The sequence below is a fragment of the Talpa occidentalis genome, unplaced genomic scaffold (genome assembly GCF_014898055.3).
Source record: "Talpa occidentalis isolate TD23 unplaced genomic scaffold, MPIMG_talOcc4v2.1, whole genome shotgun sequence".
Classification (NCBI taxonomy): domain Eukaryota; kingdom Metazoa; phylum Chordata; class Mammalia; order Eulipotyphla; family Talpidae; genus Talpa; species Talpa occidentalis.
In genome coordinates, this window is record NW_026555331.1 from 97,461,511 (window position 1) to 97,478,641 (window position 17,131).

The following is a 17,131-nucleotide window of genomic DNA, read 5'->3' on the forward strand; positions in this document are numbered from 1 at the left end:
TTATTTCTTAATCAGAGTCTAATGTGAAATAGGATCACAGTGCTCAAGCTATACAGACATTTGAGAACATTATTAAAAATAATTTGGCGAGCCTCCCTGGTGGTGCAGTTGGTTGAGCGCCACACTGTGAAGCTGTCCATGGCCTCTGCAGCACAGGTTCTATCCCTGCCAGCCGGCGAGAATCCCCAATGGCGCAGCAGACCTCTCCTGTCTGGCCCGCTGCTCCCCTCAGCAATGTATTTCAGTCAGTCTGCCTGTTCTGTTCCCCCCTCTGTCTCTGGTGAATCCTCTCACCCTTCCACGCATCTGGCCTGTACCCCAGGTCTTGTATAAATAAATGAATCTTTAATAATAATAATAATAATAATAATAATTTGGTTATAAGAATTTTTAGTTTACAGTTGTTTCCTTTAGGAAACCTTGATTAGTCAGCCTAATACAAGTTTAATCTATTATGGTCTTTAATAATAAACTATTATTACCTTATTGCAATTATTACCTTATTTCCATGGACTTGTATTTCTGTGGACTTTTCATGAAGAGATGTACTTCTCAGTTCTCTCTAATTCTAACACTTAGGTACATGGATGACACATGTACAGAAATATACATATTATACATAATAAGCAAATGAATCAAAAAATAAATGAACAACAATAAAATAAGAGTAAATAGGAATTGCATAACATTTGGTAATTGCTGTTTGTGTCCCCATAGATCCTGTACTTTTTTTTTTTTTAGATTTTTTTTTTTTTTTAAGAGAGGCATGTTTTATTTATTTATTTATTTGTTTGTTTGTTTTGTTTATACATGCACTGGGTACAGTCAGAAGCACGGGAGGGTGAGAGAATTCACCAGCGCCAGAGCAGGGAGCAGAGCAGGCAGAAGGACCGAAGTACACTGCTGAGAGGAGCAGCGGGCGGCAGGAGAGGTCTGCGCGCCATGTGGGACCCTCCTCTGGTGGCCGGGGAGCAGCTGGGGATCGAACCGGCGCCGCAGAGGCCGCGGGGCAGCTTCGCAACCCAGCGCTCAACCGCTGCGCCACCGGGGAGGCCCTAGATTTTTTTTTTAATTTATGCAAGAGCTGGGATACAGGCCAGAGGAACGGGAGCATGAGAGGATTCATCAGAGACAGAGTGGGGAACAGAACAGGCAGATGACCGAAATACACTGCTGAGGGGAGCAGCGGGCGTGAAAGGAGAGGTCTGCTGCACCATGTGGGTAGCTCCCTCGCCAGCTGGGAATTAAACCCATGCTGCAGAGGCTGCGTCCAGCTTCACAGCGCTGTGCTTAACCCGCTGTGCCACTGGGGAGGCCCAGATCCTATACTTTTAATAGACAAATGGCCATGTAAATCAATGTTACCAATAATAATTTTTAAAAAGATACATATTTATTGAAAGTGATTTGTAAAATCTAGAAATAATGGAGAATTGTCTACTGTTATGTCATCCAGCCATAACCATATTTAAAATATGGATATATTTACTTTCAGTATTTTTTCTTCCTCTTATGCATCTCTTTAAGAAAAAAGAACATAAAGTGTGTAAAAAGTTGTATGTGTGTTAGCTTATGTTTATGTGTATTTATAAGTATTTATGTATATAATTGTGTGTATATGTATATATGCATATGTTGGGGTTTGTGTGTGTGCTTGAGTATATGTTTTAAGGCCTCCAGAGTAACATCTGTTACTACTAATATCAAACTGGAAAGGTTAATTTTCTTTGAGTAGATAATTTTGAAATTTCTATCCCTAAATACATGTGCTTGACATTTCTCCTGAATGACTCTCAAAATTTGTTCTTGTACTTTTTTACTGAAGGTTACAAAAATAGTAATTTATTTAGGAGATTAGGTCAACTTGATCATAATGTATCCTATATCATAACATATATATTGTTGATGCATATACATATATGTATAATTTAATTTTTTTTTTTTTTGCTTCTTCATGTATGGGAATGTCATTATATTACTGTCACACATTTGGATACAGATTTTTTCATGCATACTTTTTTGGTCTGAAAAGTCTGGAAATATGGTCAAATGCTCAAGCATTTACCACTGAGGAGAAGTCTAGGTTACCCTGATTTGTGTGTGTGTGTGTGTTTTTTTAAGATTTATTTATTGTTTATACAAAAACTGGGGTACAGGCCAGAAGCACGGGAGAGTGAGAGAATTCACTAGAGACAGAGCAGGGAGCAGAACAGGCAGGCAGGCTGAAGACACTGCTGAGGGGAGCAGCGGGCGAGGCAGTAGAGGTTTGCCGCACCATGTGGGTTTCTCCCTGGCTACCTGGGAATCAAATCCACACGGCAGAGATTGTGGACAGCTTCACAGCGCTGCGCTCAACCCGCTGCGTCACAGGGGAGGCCCCCTGATTTGTGTTCTTTTAGGGGTCACCATACTCATTCTTTTCTGGAACCTCTCAGTATTTTTTCATCTCTATCCTGTAATTTTTAAAACACAATTCATCTTTATGAGCATTTATAGTTACTCATGAATATGACTCTTCTTATTTTGGAAAAGAATTCTTCTTCAATTATACCTATTATTTAATAGTCTGATTTCTTTTTTTTTTTTTTAAAGATTTATTTATTTATTTATACAAGCACTGGGCACAGTCAGAAGCACGGGAGGGTGAGAGAATTCACCAGAGCCAGAGCGGGGAGCAGAGCAGGCAGAAGGACCGAAGTACACTGCTGAGGGGAGCAGCGGGCAGCAGGAGAGGTCTGCGCGCCATGTGGGACCCTCCTCCGGTGGCCGGGGAGCTGCCGGGGATCGAACCGGCGCTGTAGAGGCTGCGGGCAGCTTCGCAAGCCAGCACTCAACTGCTGCGCCACTGGGGAGGCCCTAATAGTCTGATTTCTACCTCAAGAGTAATCATAAATTTTTGGGCCTCCCCTGGTGGTACAGCGGTTGAGCACTGGGCTGCAAAGCTGCCCACAGCCTCTGCAGCACAGGTTCGATCCCCAGCCACTGGCAAGGGTCCCACATGGCGCGACAGACCTCTCCTGCCACGTCCTCTGCTCCCCTCAGCAGTGTATTTCCTCAGTCTGCCTGTTCTGTTCCCCACTCTGGCTCTGGTGAGTTCTTTCACCCTCCAGTGCTTCTGGCTGTACCCAGCGCTTGTATAAATAAATAAATCTTTATAAAAAAAGAAATAATCGTTACTTTTTTTCAATGTCTATTCGCTTCTCTTATTATTTCCCCTCTCGTTGTGTACATCTCTTAGTTTTTATTCAGTAGTACTTGTCTGTTTTTCTGAAATGTAAATTTTTTTTTGCTGCCTCCACCAAAGATATAAATTTTTCAACTATTTAGTTTTCTTGCAAGCCTTTTTTGTTTTATCTTTCTTTTTACTCATCACTTCATTTCACTCATTAGTTAGCTTTCTCCTTTTATCTCTTGACTTTTATTTTGTATGACCACTGTCATTTGAGTATGCCAATGTGTTCTTTAAAATCTTATTTGGTTTCTAGAGTAAATCATGTTCACTAAGTTGCAAGAATGATAACTCTTGTACAGTTCCTGTAATATATCCTCATGTGCTATAGTTTTTGTTTTTTATTTTCTTATTGCTCATTCATTCATGAACATAGAGAAATCTTTCCAGAAATTTTGCCAACAAATGTGTAGTGGATTGTGTTTCACTTCACTTTTTGCCAACTTACCTACTAGTTGAATATCCTCCCTGGATATATAATTGAGTGGCAATACATCCAATTCTTCTTATCCTTTCTACCTACTTACTTTTTAATTGTCTGTTAATCTGATCAGATTATTTATATTAGTAAAAGCTATAAATCACAGAAAATGCTTTTTATTTTATTCAGAGGCAAGTTTTAAACTATCTATAGATATTACATATTTGCTTGCTGAACAAATCAATTTTCATGTATAGTTAAAACTATTTGTCTGACATTTTGATTTAAATATTATCATTGTAAGATAGTATAATAAATATTATGTGTTGTGCTATAAATAGTATAGTAGAAATAGAAAAACTAAGTCACAATAAACCTTATAAATAGATTAGATTTATGGATTGAAAATGTAACGGCCAACACCTGCTATAGATATGATGTGAAGGTTATTAGAAATGATTCTCTTGCTTAAAAATAGCCCCTTCTATTCATGTTAGTGATTTTTTTCATTGCATTTCATCCTTTTAAATATTTTTTTTAATGTTTAAGAGATTGTCTCTGGCCACATGGCTTCATCATTTTTCCTGTCCTTACCACAGTATTTCTTCAGCATGTCATACTATATTTTGAACACAATTCAACTATATGCCAAAATAATAAGTTAAACATAATAAAATGAAGCTACTGGTATCTGGAACATAATGACTTGCAGTCACTGTCTGATGAACTTTCACAAGTGATGTCAAGTTGCAGATATGTATATTTGTATTATACTTGTATTGTCTTATAGTCCCTTGATTCAGTCCCAGAAGTTGTTTAGTAAGTATTTTTGGGTAAATATCTTGGCAAGGTATAAAACTTTGTAATGTAACAGAAAACAACATGAAGGTCTATGCTGAGAACAAGGAATCAGGATTGGTATTTTTAGACCTAAAGATTCTAGACTTTATTTCCCTTTTAGACCAATAGGGATGTAGTCTGACATAGCTTATGAAACTGGTTATAGAGCTGATTACATAAATGGGTTTATGCCTAGATAACAACTTACCTAAATATAATGATTAAGGAAGGAAAAAGATAATACAATATGTGATTCAAATACATTATGTCATTTAATAAAACTGAAAGTCAGAGAAAGCACAATGTCCAAGTCTATGTGAAAAAATGTGTCAAAAATTTTAAAGTTTTTTTTTTTTTTAACAGAAAATACACTAGTATGTCTTTAAATCCAGGTAAAGACATCGTATTAAGAACTTTGTGCTATGTGTTTGCTCAAATCCTGATTTTAACTTTTTCTTGTTAGCCAAAATAGATTAATCCATTGGCTTATGTTGCAAGAGGTAACCAATGAGGCAGAAAGGGTTAAAGAAAAGTAGATTTCCATATGAATCCGAAGGAATAAAGCAGGCTTTTTTCAAGCAGGCTTTGTTCTCACCCTCTAAGTCTATATCTGAAAAAACAAAAATCAAAACCAAAACAAGCAAACAAAAGAAAAACAACCCAAAAGGGAAGAAAATGAGTGGAGCTGAAGGATGAGTTTAAAATCTTCACTTGCGGGCCTCCCCGGTGGCGGCGCAGCGGTTGAGCGCTGGGTTGCGAAGGTCCCCCGACCTCCAAGGCGCTGGTTCAATCCCCAGCTGCTCCCCGGCCACCGGAGGAGGGTCCCACATGGCGCGCAGACCTCTCCTGCCGCCCGCTGCTCCCCTCAGCAGTGTACTTCGGTCCTTCTGCCTGCTCTGCTCCCCGCTCTGGCTCTGGTGAATTCTCTCACCCTCCCGCACTTCTGACTGTGCCCAGTGCATGTATAAACAAACAAACAAATAAATAAATAAATAAAATACGTGCCTCTTAAAAAAAAAAAAAGTATTTAAAAAAACAATAAAATCTTCACTTGCAGTCTCTCCATTAACGCCTCATTGCGACATCATTAGGATGAGTAAAGGGAGACTTGGCATTCCTGTCTTTATTTATTTCTCCTTAAATTTAGTGCCTTTCCAAGAGGTCCTGGACATTGTATTGTAATTTCCAGATATCAGTAACTCCCAGGTACCATAATCTGTTTCATAAGCAGTTGCCATGGCACTGGTTTGTGGGAAAAAAATGTTAAGAAGGAATAATTACTATGAAAGTGAACTTAGATATATCAAAAGATGAAAGTGATTAAAATCTCTACTCTTTTAGAATACATTTTCAAAATGAGGCAAATATTATGTATTTTACTTCTGTATTATCATTAATGTATCTTTTATGTGGTGTGAAACTGGTTGAAGTATGTTAAAAATTTCCTATTATGTAATAGCAACTCATAAATTCTTTATAAATCTAAATTGTGAAGACACGTCTGATATATCTCTACATTTTTGAGTGTTAATTTTTCTGCCTGATTTCTTATCTGCCTTCCTTCATATCTTCCTTTTGGTTTTATTTAAAATATTTTCCTCCTGTTTAAGCAAAATACAGGCATACATCGCTAAGTAAAATAAAATTCCTGTATGAGAGGCACTAGCAAGTGGAAGTTAAGGCACATAAAATAAAAGATAGAATACCAAAGAAGTAAGGCTAGAAAAACTTCAGGTGTCCAAGGAGATTTACCAATTAGGTTAATCAAGAAAGGCTTTATAATGTCAATATCTCAGCTAGTTCTGTATCTGTTAATTTATATTTTTATTCATTTATCAGAAATACTTTTGACAAAGTACTATATTCTAAGCATGTTTACAGACATTTAAATTTACATATTTGCTAAAATATATTATGACAAATCTTATAGGTATTATAATATGAATAGTATAGTAGAAATAAAAAAGTAAGATACAATATATCCTTTGGCTAGATTAAAATTGTGGATGGAAGGTGTAACAAAAGATGATTTGGATATTATTAAAAATGATCCTTATTGGGAGACATTGGAATTTTAAATGTGAACAATACAACTCTAGTCTGTACTCTATAATGATATCATATGGTTGAAGAAAATATGTAATTAATAAAATTAATAAAATTATGTAATTGTGATAAATGCTCTGAAGAAAATTTGGAAGAATTTATGAAAGAATATAGTAAAAGACCTATACTAGAGCTTTCGGGATTTTTTTTGTGTAAGCGACATGAAAAAAATGAGCCTTGGGCCTCCCCTGGTGGCGCAGCAGCGGTTGAGTGCTGGGCTGTGAAGCTGCCCGCAGCCTCTGTAGTGCTGGTTCAATCCCTGGCTGCCTGCAAGGGTCCCAAATGGCACGACAGACCTCTCCTGCCGCATCTGCTGCTCCCCTCAGCAGTGTACTTTATCACTCTGCCTGTTCTGTTCCCCACTGTGGCTCTGGTGAATTCTCTCACCCTCCCGCACTTCTGACTGTACCCAGTGCTTGTATAAATAAATAAATAAACAAACAAACAAACAAACAAATAAATAAATAAATCTTTTTAAAAAAAGAAAGAAAGAAGGCATTTCTATTAAAAAAAAAAAGAAAGAAAAAAATGAGCCTTGAGGAATGAATAGGAATTAGCTAAATGAGAGCTAGAGGGAGGCAGGAAGGAGGAATTCTTTGCATAGATGGAACAGTATGAATAAAGATTCCAAGGCTGGTGTGATTTTGATCCATTTGAAGGATGGAAGGTAGGGCTTTATGGAGAAATAAGGATCAAGGGAAAGAATAGAAGGGTGGGGATGGTCCTGTCTATACTAGCCTAGAGAAATTTTAATCTTATCCGTGAAATCACAGGATGTAAGCAAAAGTAGGCACTCTTGTGTTGTAAATGGAATATAGTGAAAGTCAGGTGGCCAGTTATAAGACTATCTCAGAACTCCATATTAGAGAATGCTTTTGATTGTGCATGGTTTTGTCTTTGGGGATAAGAAATACATGATTGAGGATGTATATTGGAGGGGAAAAAGACACTACTTGTTCTGTTGGGAGGGAGTGTCAGGAGAACATTAATGCTTTTTTTCTTGAACAATGCTAGATCATGATACCCTTTACAGAAATGAGGAACACCATGTGTAGTTTAACATCTTGAACTAAAATCTGAGACATTCAAAGTTTATGAAAGCCGTAAGACAGCCAAATAGAGATTTTGAATAAGCAGTTGAATAAAGTGTGCAAGTTTGCATATCAGAAGAAAAATTAGCACTGAGGGTGGATATTATTTGAACCAGCAAATATTTCCCCTTAGACATAATTTTTTGCCATGTCTTCAAAGTGTATATAGCATTTTTCTGCATGATTTTAGTATACTTAGAGAAAAACTAATTTTCCTTTTTTTAATCACATTCACTAACAGAACAATGTAAGTCAAAGGGTGAATAACATGCATCTAGTTAAACTTACCACAATTTGCTGATATTTATCTGCTCTTGAATAGATACTTATTTTTTCTCTTTAATTTATTTTCATGGATTCTACTGCCCTCAATGCATACTGTTATCAAATGTATTACAATGATTGTTTATTGGAAGATATTAGATTGGTTAAATAATTATTTATATCAGGCAATTTTGTAAGTAGCATGACTACCTCTAGAAAATGGATTAAATGTGGAAATCTTTTTTAAAATTAAATAATACAATTACTTAATTTGTTTATTCAAAAAGTCATTTTATGCAACTAACAATTTATTTCATCAGACTTTTGTAAAATCTTTTCAGTCATAGGATCTAAATGATACATGAAATTTGTTAACTTGTAATTTAAAAGGAGATTTTTTTTTAAAGAAAATTCACTAGACAAAAATGGGGGAGGGGAACAAATAAATATTATAAGGATTGAAAGAGATGAGATTACAACAGTCATATCAGAAATTCGGAGTCACATAAGAGACTGAATCAGGAAGAAATAGAAAACCCGAAGAAGCCAATTGCAAGCAAGGAAATTAAAACAAATCAAAAATCTGCCCCCCAAAAAAAGTCCTGGACCAGATAATTTCACTAGTGAGTCTACTAATCCTTCAAAGATAGGCTAGTAACCATTCTTCTCAAATGCTTTCAAAAAATTGAGAAAAAATAATAATTCCAAATAAATTCAGTGAGGCCAACATTACTCTGACACAAAATATAAGCAAAGATGCAACAACAAAAGATAAGTACAGACCCTTGTCCCTGGTGAACATAGATGTAAAAGTCCTTAACAAAACTATAGTAAACCCAATTCAACAATTCATTAAAAGTTTCATATACCATGAACAACTGGGATTTATTCTGGGAGCACACACTAGACCACTGAAGCATACTATCCACGAAAACTAAATCAAAATGGAGAAAAGTCTTAAATATAAAACCATGAAATAGGAGAAAACATAAGCAAAACATTACAATCCATAGGCTTCGGTGATGTCTTTGTGGGTTCATCTCCAACATCAAGGAAAACAAGAGATAAGAACAAATGGGACTACATATATCAAACTAAAAAGCTTCTCCTCAGCAAAAAAAAACAAAACAATAAAAACAACAAAAAAAATAACTAAAACAAAATGACACCCTACTGAATGGGATAAAATATTCACATACCATATACCAAATAAATGGTTGATATCCACAATCTACAAAGAATTCATATTACTCAACAAAAAGAAGACAACCAAATCAAAAAATGGACAGCAGAATTAAATAGAAAATTCTCTAAAGAAGACATATAAATTGCCAATAGGCACATGAAAAAAATGTTAATCATCACTTACAGTCAGGGAAATGCAAATCACAATGAGATACAGCCATATCAGTCTCTGAGTTCACTTTGAGAATGGCTCTTATGAAAAAGCCCAGAAAAATCAAGTATTGGTGAGGATGTGGAGAAAAGGGAATCTTCATACACTTTTAGTGGGAATGTAGACTGGTCCATCCCTTATGTAATACAGTATAAAAGTTTTTCAAAATATTAAAAATGGTTCTATCATATGACCCAGCAATTCCATTCCTAACTATCTACCCAAAGAACACAAAAGCAGTAATTTGAAGGGATATATGTACTGCTTTGTTCATTGTACCACTATTTACAATATCCAAACTATGCAACAACCTAAGTGCCCCAAAAGAGATGAGTGGAATAGAGAGATGTGGTATATATACACATTGGAATACTACTCAGCTCTAAAAAGAGAGAAATGCTTGCCATTTATAACAGCATGGTTGGATCAGGGAAGGATGATGCAAAGTGAAATAAATCAGAAGAGAAAGACAAATAATAGATAGTTTCAATTAATGTGGAACATAGAGAAAGAAAACAAAACAGAAAAGGTTTAGATAAAACCAAACCAATACTGGAAATCTAATTGTGGAACTGAGGATATCAGATGGTGAGAACAAAGAAGTGATTGAGTGCAATGGACTATGGGTGTTTTCATGGTGAGTTTGGTGTAATAGCAACTGAAGGGGATGATCCTGTAGCTCTAGATCATAAACAATGTTAAAAACAAATATTGTCTCCAAAAAAAAAGTAAAAGCAGATTTTTAGAAAGTATACATGTGATGTCTATCAAAGCTATTACAACTGACATAATTTTTTTGGAAAGAAACACTTCAAGGGCCTCTCTGGTGGCACAGGCAGTTGAGCGCCGTGCTGTGAAGCTGTCTGCAGCCTCTGCAGCACCGGTTTGATCCCCGCCGGCTGGCGAGATTCCTACATGGTGCAGCAGACCTCTCCTGTCGCACCCGCTACTCCCCTCAGCAGTGTATTTTGTCAGTCTGCCTGTTCTGTTCCCTGCTCTGTCTCTGGTGAATCCTGTCACCCTCCTGCGCATCTGACCTGTATCCCGGTTCTTGTATAAAAATAAATAAATCTTAAAAAAAAAACAACACTTCAAATGTTCACAATAGTTCTAAGTTCTACAAGCTTATATAATGGTGTAAATTATGAGAAAAGAACAAATGAATTCTTTCTGCACAATTTTAAAGCAATGGCTAAACAGAATAGGCAAGCATTTGGAAAATCTAGATTATTGAAAGGATGTAACTGTAATGTAGAATGAGATTAGAGTTACTCATGAAGTAAACTCATAATTTAAAGCATCAGTTGTTTTGTGGTTTCACTGTTAAAAATTAATGTTTACTGAAGTGAATTATCTATTTAATAATACTTCATACTGATTTAAGATACTGGTAAAATTACAGTACTTTTTTAAAATCTGGTTTCGTAAAATGTCATCATCTTTAACACCTTCCCAATTTTATAGGGTTTTTGAGCACTGATTAGTCCAAGGATTGACTTTTGTGGTTTTTTTTTTTTTTTTTTTTTTTTTTTTTGCATTCATATCCTGATGCCCAGGACTAAATAAGTCTAATGTGCTCCAGGGAATTTATGATATATATTATCTGTGTGTAAATTAAAAAATAGTAACTTTTCAGAGTAATCATGCTATCTTCAAACTTGTATTACTACCTTGTGTATTGTTCAATTTGTGCTGTTTTCTTTTTCCCGAAGGAATTGCCTATGATCCTCTGATGCTGAAACACCAGTGCATTTGTGGCAATTCTGCCACCCACCCTGAGCACGCTGGACGAATACAGAGCATCTGGTCACGGCTGCAAGAAACTGGGCTGCTAAATAAATGTGAGGTAATCCTTGAATTGGCCACACTCTTTTACTTACTTAAATAAATCATGTAAAGAGGCCAGTATTCATTTGGGTAGTAGTAGAAAAATGTTAACACTGTAATGCAAATACCATGATTGATGAACCATCATAGACACTAGTAGCACAGAACTTATGAGCTGACTCTGGAATGGGCACACAGTAGGTACTCAGTCATTCTTGATGGACTGAGCAGCTGCCTTACATGTGTGTGCTATTCTTGCAGCATATTTTTGTATACATGGTATTATTCTTGTTTCCAAATAGTTATCATTTATTGGGTTAATTTCTAAGATACTCTTTTGCAAAATGGTAAGTGCTAAGTAGTTGTTTGTTTAAAGTGGTATAAGCTACACTTTGATCAGAGATAAAAGTCAACTTTAACGAAATAGTTTTAAAAGATTAATTGTCCTCTTACCAAGAAAAAAATAAACTTTATTAAAATGGCAGGTGTTTTTATATTTTTATCATAAAATTTTTGAATATTTTATCAGTATTTCTATGACCTAATTTTAATAGATTCCTGATGAGTCTGATTTTTCATTAAGAAAAATCTGTTTCTTTGGGCTTTCAAAGATTAAAAGCAAATGTAATATCAATTGAAAATGTTCCCATTGTCAAATTTGCAAAATATCTCACCACCAGCAGCTGTTTGATTTCATTACTATTAAATAAAATAGCTTAAGAGCCGGTAACATTCTATATTTGAATTTAAAACATATTTAAAAGAAAAATACCTTCCATCTCTTTTCTCACATTACCTTATCATTTATTGATCAATTTGTCATTCATTCATTCAGTGCCATTTATTTCCCAGCACAAATTACTATCTTAATTGCATTTTCCTTTGGACAATGAATAATTTATCTCATCTTACAGAAGAGCTAAATGTATTTTACTTAATATCAAAATACAGATAATGAGTGTCATTCAGTTTTTGAGATTGGGAATGGGAATGAATACACCAGAACAGTGTTTACAGATTTAGTTTCACAAATTTTATTATAATAGAATTAGAGTCATCAAATGTTTCCTGTGTTTAAAGTTCTGTTTTTAATTTAAGTATACTTTACCTGGAAATCCCCAAATAAAGGAATTTGAGGTAGATTAATTTCTGTGGTTCTTTCCTCAGTGAACATCCATTATTCATCTTTTGTCAGTAGCATCTTTATACCCATATTATATTGCAGAATAATTTCATATTCTTTTATAAATTTTACAATTGTCTTTTAGGTTTTCATGTTTTTGATAATATAATTTGGAGGCCAAATCATTCTTGTATGTGTGTGTGTGTGTGTGTGTGTGTATGTGTGTCTTATATAGAGTTCAGAAAGTAAATCAGCAAGGAGACTTGACTTGTTTGTCCCAATAAACCAATTAGAATGGTCTTCATGGACATTTATTCATGTGAATGTTCCTGTATCACCTTTGCATATATACTGTACACATTTTCCTTCCTGATAGTCTTTCTAGATGCTTTTGCCAGTAGAGGCATTACTCTTTGTTTTTTCACTTTCAGATCTGCTATATTCTAGAATAATTGACCTTATCCCAACCATTCCAAATTAGCAGTTACTGAGCACAGCTTTCAAATGTATTATTGGATTGTAATATTCCTAGAATGTATTACCTGAAGGGGCACTGTTCATGAAAGGAGCAATGTGCAGAAATTAATGACATAAAAATATGTTTCATCTAGTCTTAAAATTTAATTATCTCTTTCTGGTCAGTCTCATTTTTTGGTTCCTCATATAGCACATTATTTTAGTCCTCTATTATTTGAAACCATGAAATTCAATATATACAATAGCGCTGACTGATGTGATACTAGATTAATGATGAAATGTCAGAAATACTGTCGCATTGATGAGAATGACTGAGTATAGCCCCAACTCAGACAGCTAAATAAAAGTCTCCATGGCAAACACAATGAACAAATAATGCACTCGAAAACCCACATCAGCAGATTTTCTTTTATTGAAGTTCAAGCACAAAAGTCTGAACCAAAACTTTGCAGCAATGCAAAGAGAACACATTTTTCCTAACATAGTTTGAGGGCAGTTCACCAGGTGTTTGTTTTCTTAGGTAATGATATTGTTGCCCATATTTATTTATTTACTCTTACATATCAAAAATTATGTATGAATTTATGAAGTGATCACCTCATCTGAAGCATGAAATGAAATTTCTAGGGCCATAGAAAAAATAAACTTTAAGACACCAAGGAATTTAATGTGACTGTGTGTGTGAATGATTTTAGGAATATTCAAGTGGAATTTTAGAAATTATCATTAACTAAACAAATTAAATTAAGCTAAACTAATGTTATTCTTTTCTAGAGACTACAATTCTGTATAAGATAAATATGGTTCCAAAAGGGATAAAACAGAACCAAAATAAACATGACTTATTTTCTCTTTCTGATTATTTCTACCAGTACAGTAAAGGAAGGAGAACAAAGGGCACATATAGAAATTACTACAAACCAGATAAGAAATCGTTTCTATTTCCTTAGCCGGTATTCTCCCCAGTAAATTCATTTGAGAAAACTGTACATCACTGCAATGCTCATGGTGGATTTTCTTTCAAAAGTTTTAACTTAATTCTCATATATGTACTTATTATTAAAGCATCTTGTAATGATGTTAACCTTTCTATCTCTAGCCATATTATTTTGAAAATTTCAATAGTTTAGGGAAATAAAACACAGAAACATATAACAAATGTTTTAACAACTCACTGAATTTCATTATAAGTTGCTGAAGAAAACTGAAAGAAAGCACACTATAAATGGAAAATATTCAGGTACAGAGGGAATTTATAATTATCCAATTGAAGAAGAAAGAGGATTCCTCTCTAACACATGTCTTGGTTAGTGTTTCTGGAACTTCCAAAGGGATCAAAGCCAAGGACAATATCTTTCCACTGAACTTGATTCATTCACTCGAAGAGAAGTTAGGTTCCAGCTTGGGTGTGAGTGACTTATTTACCAATATGTCCCAAGCACTTTAGAAGTATCAGACCTTTCTTTCTAAACTGTCTAGGTAGGACTCTTGAGTAGATAAATTCTAGCTCTGTTCTTTGGTTATACTTAAATCCTGCATTCCTAAGAGGGTAAAATCCTGCTTTCCTAAGAGGGAATCCAGGGATTTGAGTACCAGCCATGGAGTCTAAGTTATCATTTGTTCCTGGGCATTCCTCTCTTTGTTGCAAAGATGTACCAACTCAATAGTCTCAAAATAAAATATAATGGATTTATTTATTTTAATTTTTTTTGTGGGACCCTCGCCAGCGGCCGGGGAACAAACCAGCGCTGCAGAGGCTGCGGGCATCCTTGCAGCCCAGCGCTTAACCGCTGTGCCACCAGGGGAGGCCCTATTTTAATATTTTTATTATATATACTGAGGTAATGTCGATTTTTGACATTATATAGATTTAGGCATATAGGTTTGTTCCTTCCTCAAACATGTGTTATTACACCACACCCATCATCAGAGCACCAATAATCTTCTACCATAGTTCATTGAGCCTCCTCACTTTTTCACACCCCTCCCTGCTAGTAGTCTCAGTAAAAAAGAAGAGATTTAGATTTTACGGAATAATGTAATTGGATAGGAATATGGCACATAAAGCTGGGTCAATAATATTGTTTTCTGATATCCAGATAACAATTTGCATCTTTGAACACCTGATAGTTGTGCATAACCATCCATAGTTAGTGACCACACTGTGCTTTCAGAGACAACACCTGATAGGTGTGCATTACCATCCATAGTTAGTGACCACACTGCTTTCAGAGACTCAATCATCCTAACTCTGGGGACAAACAGCTGGCCTGTGAACAGAAACACGTGATTTGATAAATATTGACTATAGTGATACCTGTGTTAGCATATATCAGAATCAACTGGGGGAATATTAAAATCATCTAGGCTTAAGATGTAGAGTTTCAGATTCAGTAGGTCGACAGTAGGGTTTCAGAATTTGTATTGTTAATCTGTCTCTGGGTAATCCTGATACTGCTGGTCTGGGTACCAGTTAGAGAGTAGGGACACACACACACACACAAACACACACACACACATATTCAACAGTATTTACCAAGAATGTATTTTCCACACATATATTTGAAGCTGAATATATAATACTAAGAACATGCATCCCCTGCCTTCAAATAGGTTACCATCTGGTGGGATCACCAGACATTTATCAAATGATAATACATACAAATTAATAATTAGAAACTCCCAAGGGGTTTTGAGTTATTAGTTTTATATTGCAGTGATTTGGGGTGATTGAGTTTGGAGTAGAAATAAAACAAGAAAGTCTGTGTTCTTAACAGCATAAGGGGACCTCTGAGCAAGAGATAGTAAAGGAAATATTTTATGTAAGAGTGTGTAGGAGGAAGCATCCTAGACCTTAATTTGAAGTGCTTGGTCTCCTTCTGTCTTTTCATGTTCTTTTATCTATTGGGGTTACTATTTCACTGGGACAAAAGGTAAGGGAGTCTCAACTCTGCTGTCATAGAGAGAAGAGATAGCTTGTAAATTTGCAGTTAATCAGTGATATGCTCGAAAGATGAAAACATTAAAAGGGTTCTTTTGTTTCCTAACTGTAGTCTGATCTACAAATCAAAATTGTGTATTGTGTCAATTCATTTAGTAATATAGAAAAGTAATTAAAATGGATTCCTTCAAAGGTTATTGTTCAATATTAGCTTTGACTTCACTCCTGTCATTTATTGACCATGTACTTTGCCTAATCATTTAACCTTACTGAGCTTCAGTTTTCTCAGTGTAAGATGAGGGTGTTGGGCAGAATATTCACTAGGATCTCTTCTAGCTCTAATATTGTGTGAAATTAGGTGGCGAGGAGCTCATTGGAACTTAATGTTCTTTTGGGTTAAATGTAGACAAAATTTTAGGATGTTTCAGTAAACACATTGCTTTTAGTTTGGAAGCTATAGTGTAAATTGGCTCTGCTCACTAGTCCTGATTAGCAGCCAGAGAAAACATTTCTCATTATATTAGATTATAGTAGTTACATGGGTTAACTTCTTTTGGCATGACATAGTTTTAGGAAAAAAAAAACTGAGGTGGTTAGTAGTTCTTCATGCCAATATCATTTAATTCTTTCCCCTATTGAATCATTCATACTTATTTTAGTGATTCTATTGGAAGCAAAAAGCAGAACCAGCAGCTTTCTTGTCATCATAAGAAATGGATCTGGAAGGGTCATTAGGTGTCCTCATCAGAAACAAAGTCTTTGATTAGGTAGCCAGGTTTCTCTAAATGTGTGTGCTCCTGAAGAAAAGAAATGTGTTCTTTGCTTAAAAAATTACACATATTGACCCATCATCTGTTAGAAATGCACTTGCAGTTGTTTTTCCAGAAGTACTCATGACTCTCAGCCCCACCAAGCCACCCACAGACATTTGCTTGCTCTCACATTTGTTTTGAGAATAACAACATTTTATAATGCTTTTGTTGGATTACACTTTATGTGGAATTTGCATTGCCTCTTTGTGACTAATATTGAATAACTTTGTTTCGCTTAATTCAAAAGTAAAAACCATAAGCAACATACTGTGCTGAAATGTTTAACTCTTTTATTCAAGTGCCAACACAAAGTAATTACAAAACAATTCTGAGACCCAAAACCAAGCTACTGTTGCCCTTTCTGGGACTTCTCAGCAGTTCCAATAAGTAGAGAAAAGATTTAATATAAAATCCTACCATGCCAAGAAATTAGGGATAAGGTTTCCAGCACACACAGGTGATTTTCAAATGTCTTTTGCAAATCTAAATGAGGAAATACAATACTGTGTGGAGAAATCCTTTTGAATGTGCATGTTTTCTTATATCAATTCTGCAAAGCACTGAAAGCCACAAGTTAATGGATATTCAATTAAACATTTGTTTT

The 17,131-nt window shown here is 35.3% G+C and overlaps 1 protein-coding gene across 1 annotated transcript in view; it reads left to right on the top strand.

Moving 5' to 3' along the window:
• The window catches only part of HDAC9 (histone deacetylase 9), an 853,144-nt gene that overhangs the window by 606,243 nt on the left and 229,770 nt on the right, over nt 1-17,131 (top strand). Inside the window, exon 23 of the mRNA XM_054692408.1 lies at nt 11,060-11,193. Coding sequence (XP_054548383.1) covers nt 11,060-11,193 — 134 coding nt within the window. The remainder of the gene's footprint in view (nt 1-11,059; nt 11,194-17,131) is intronic.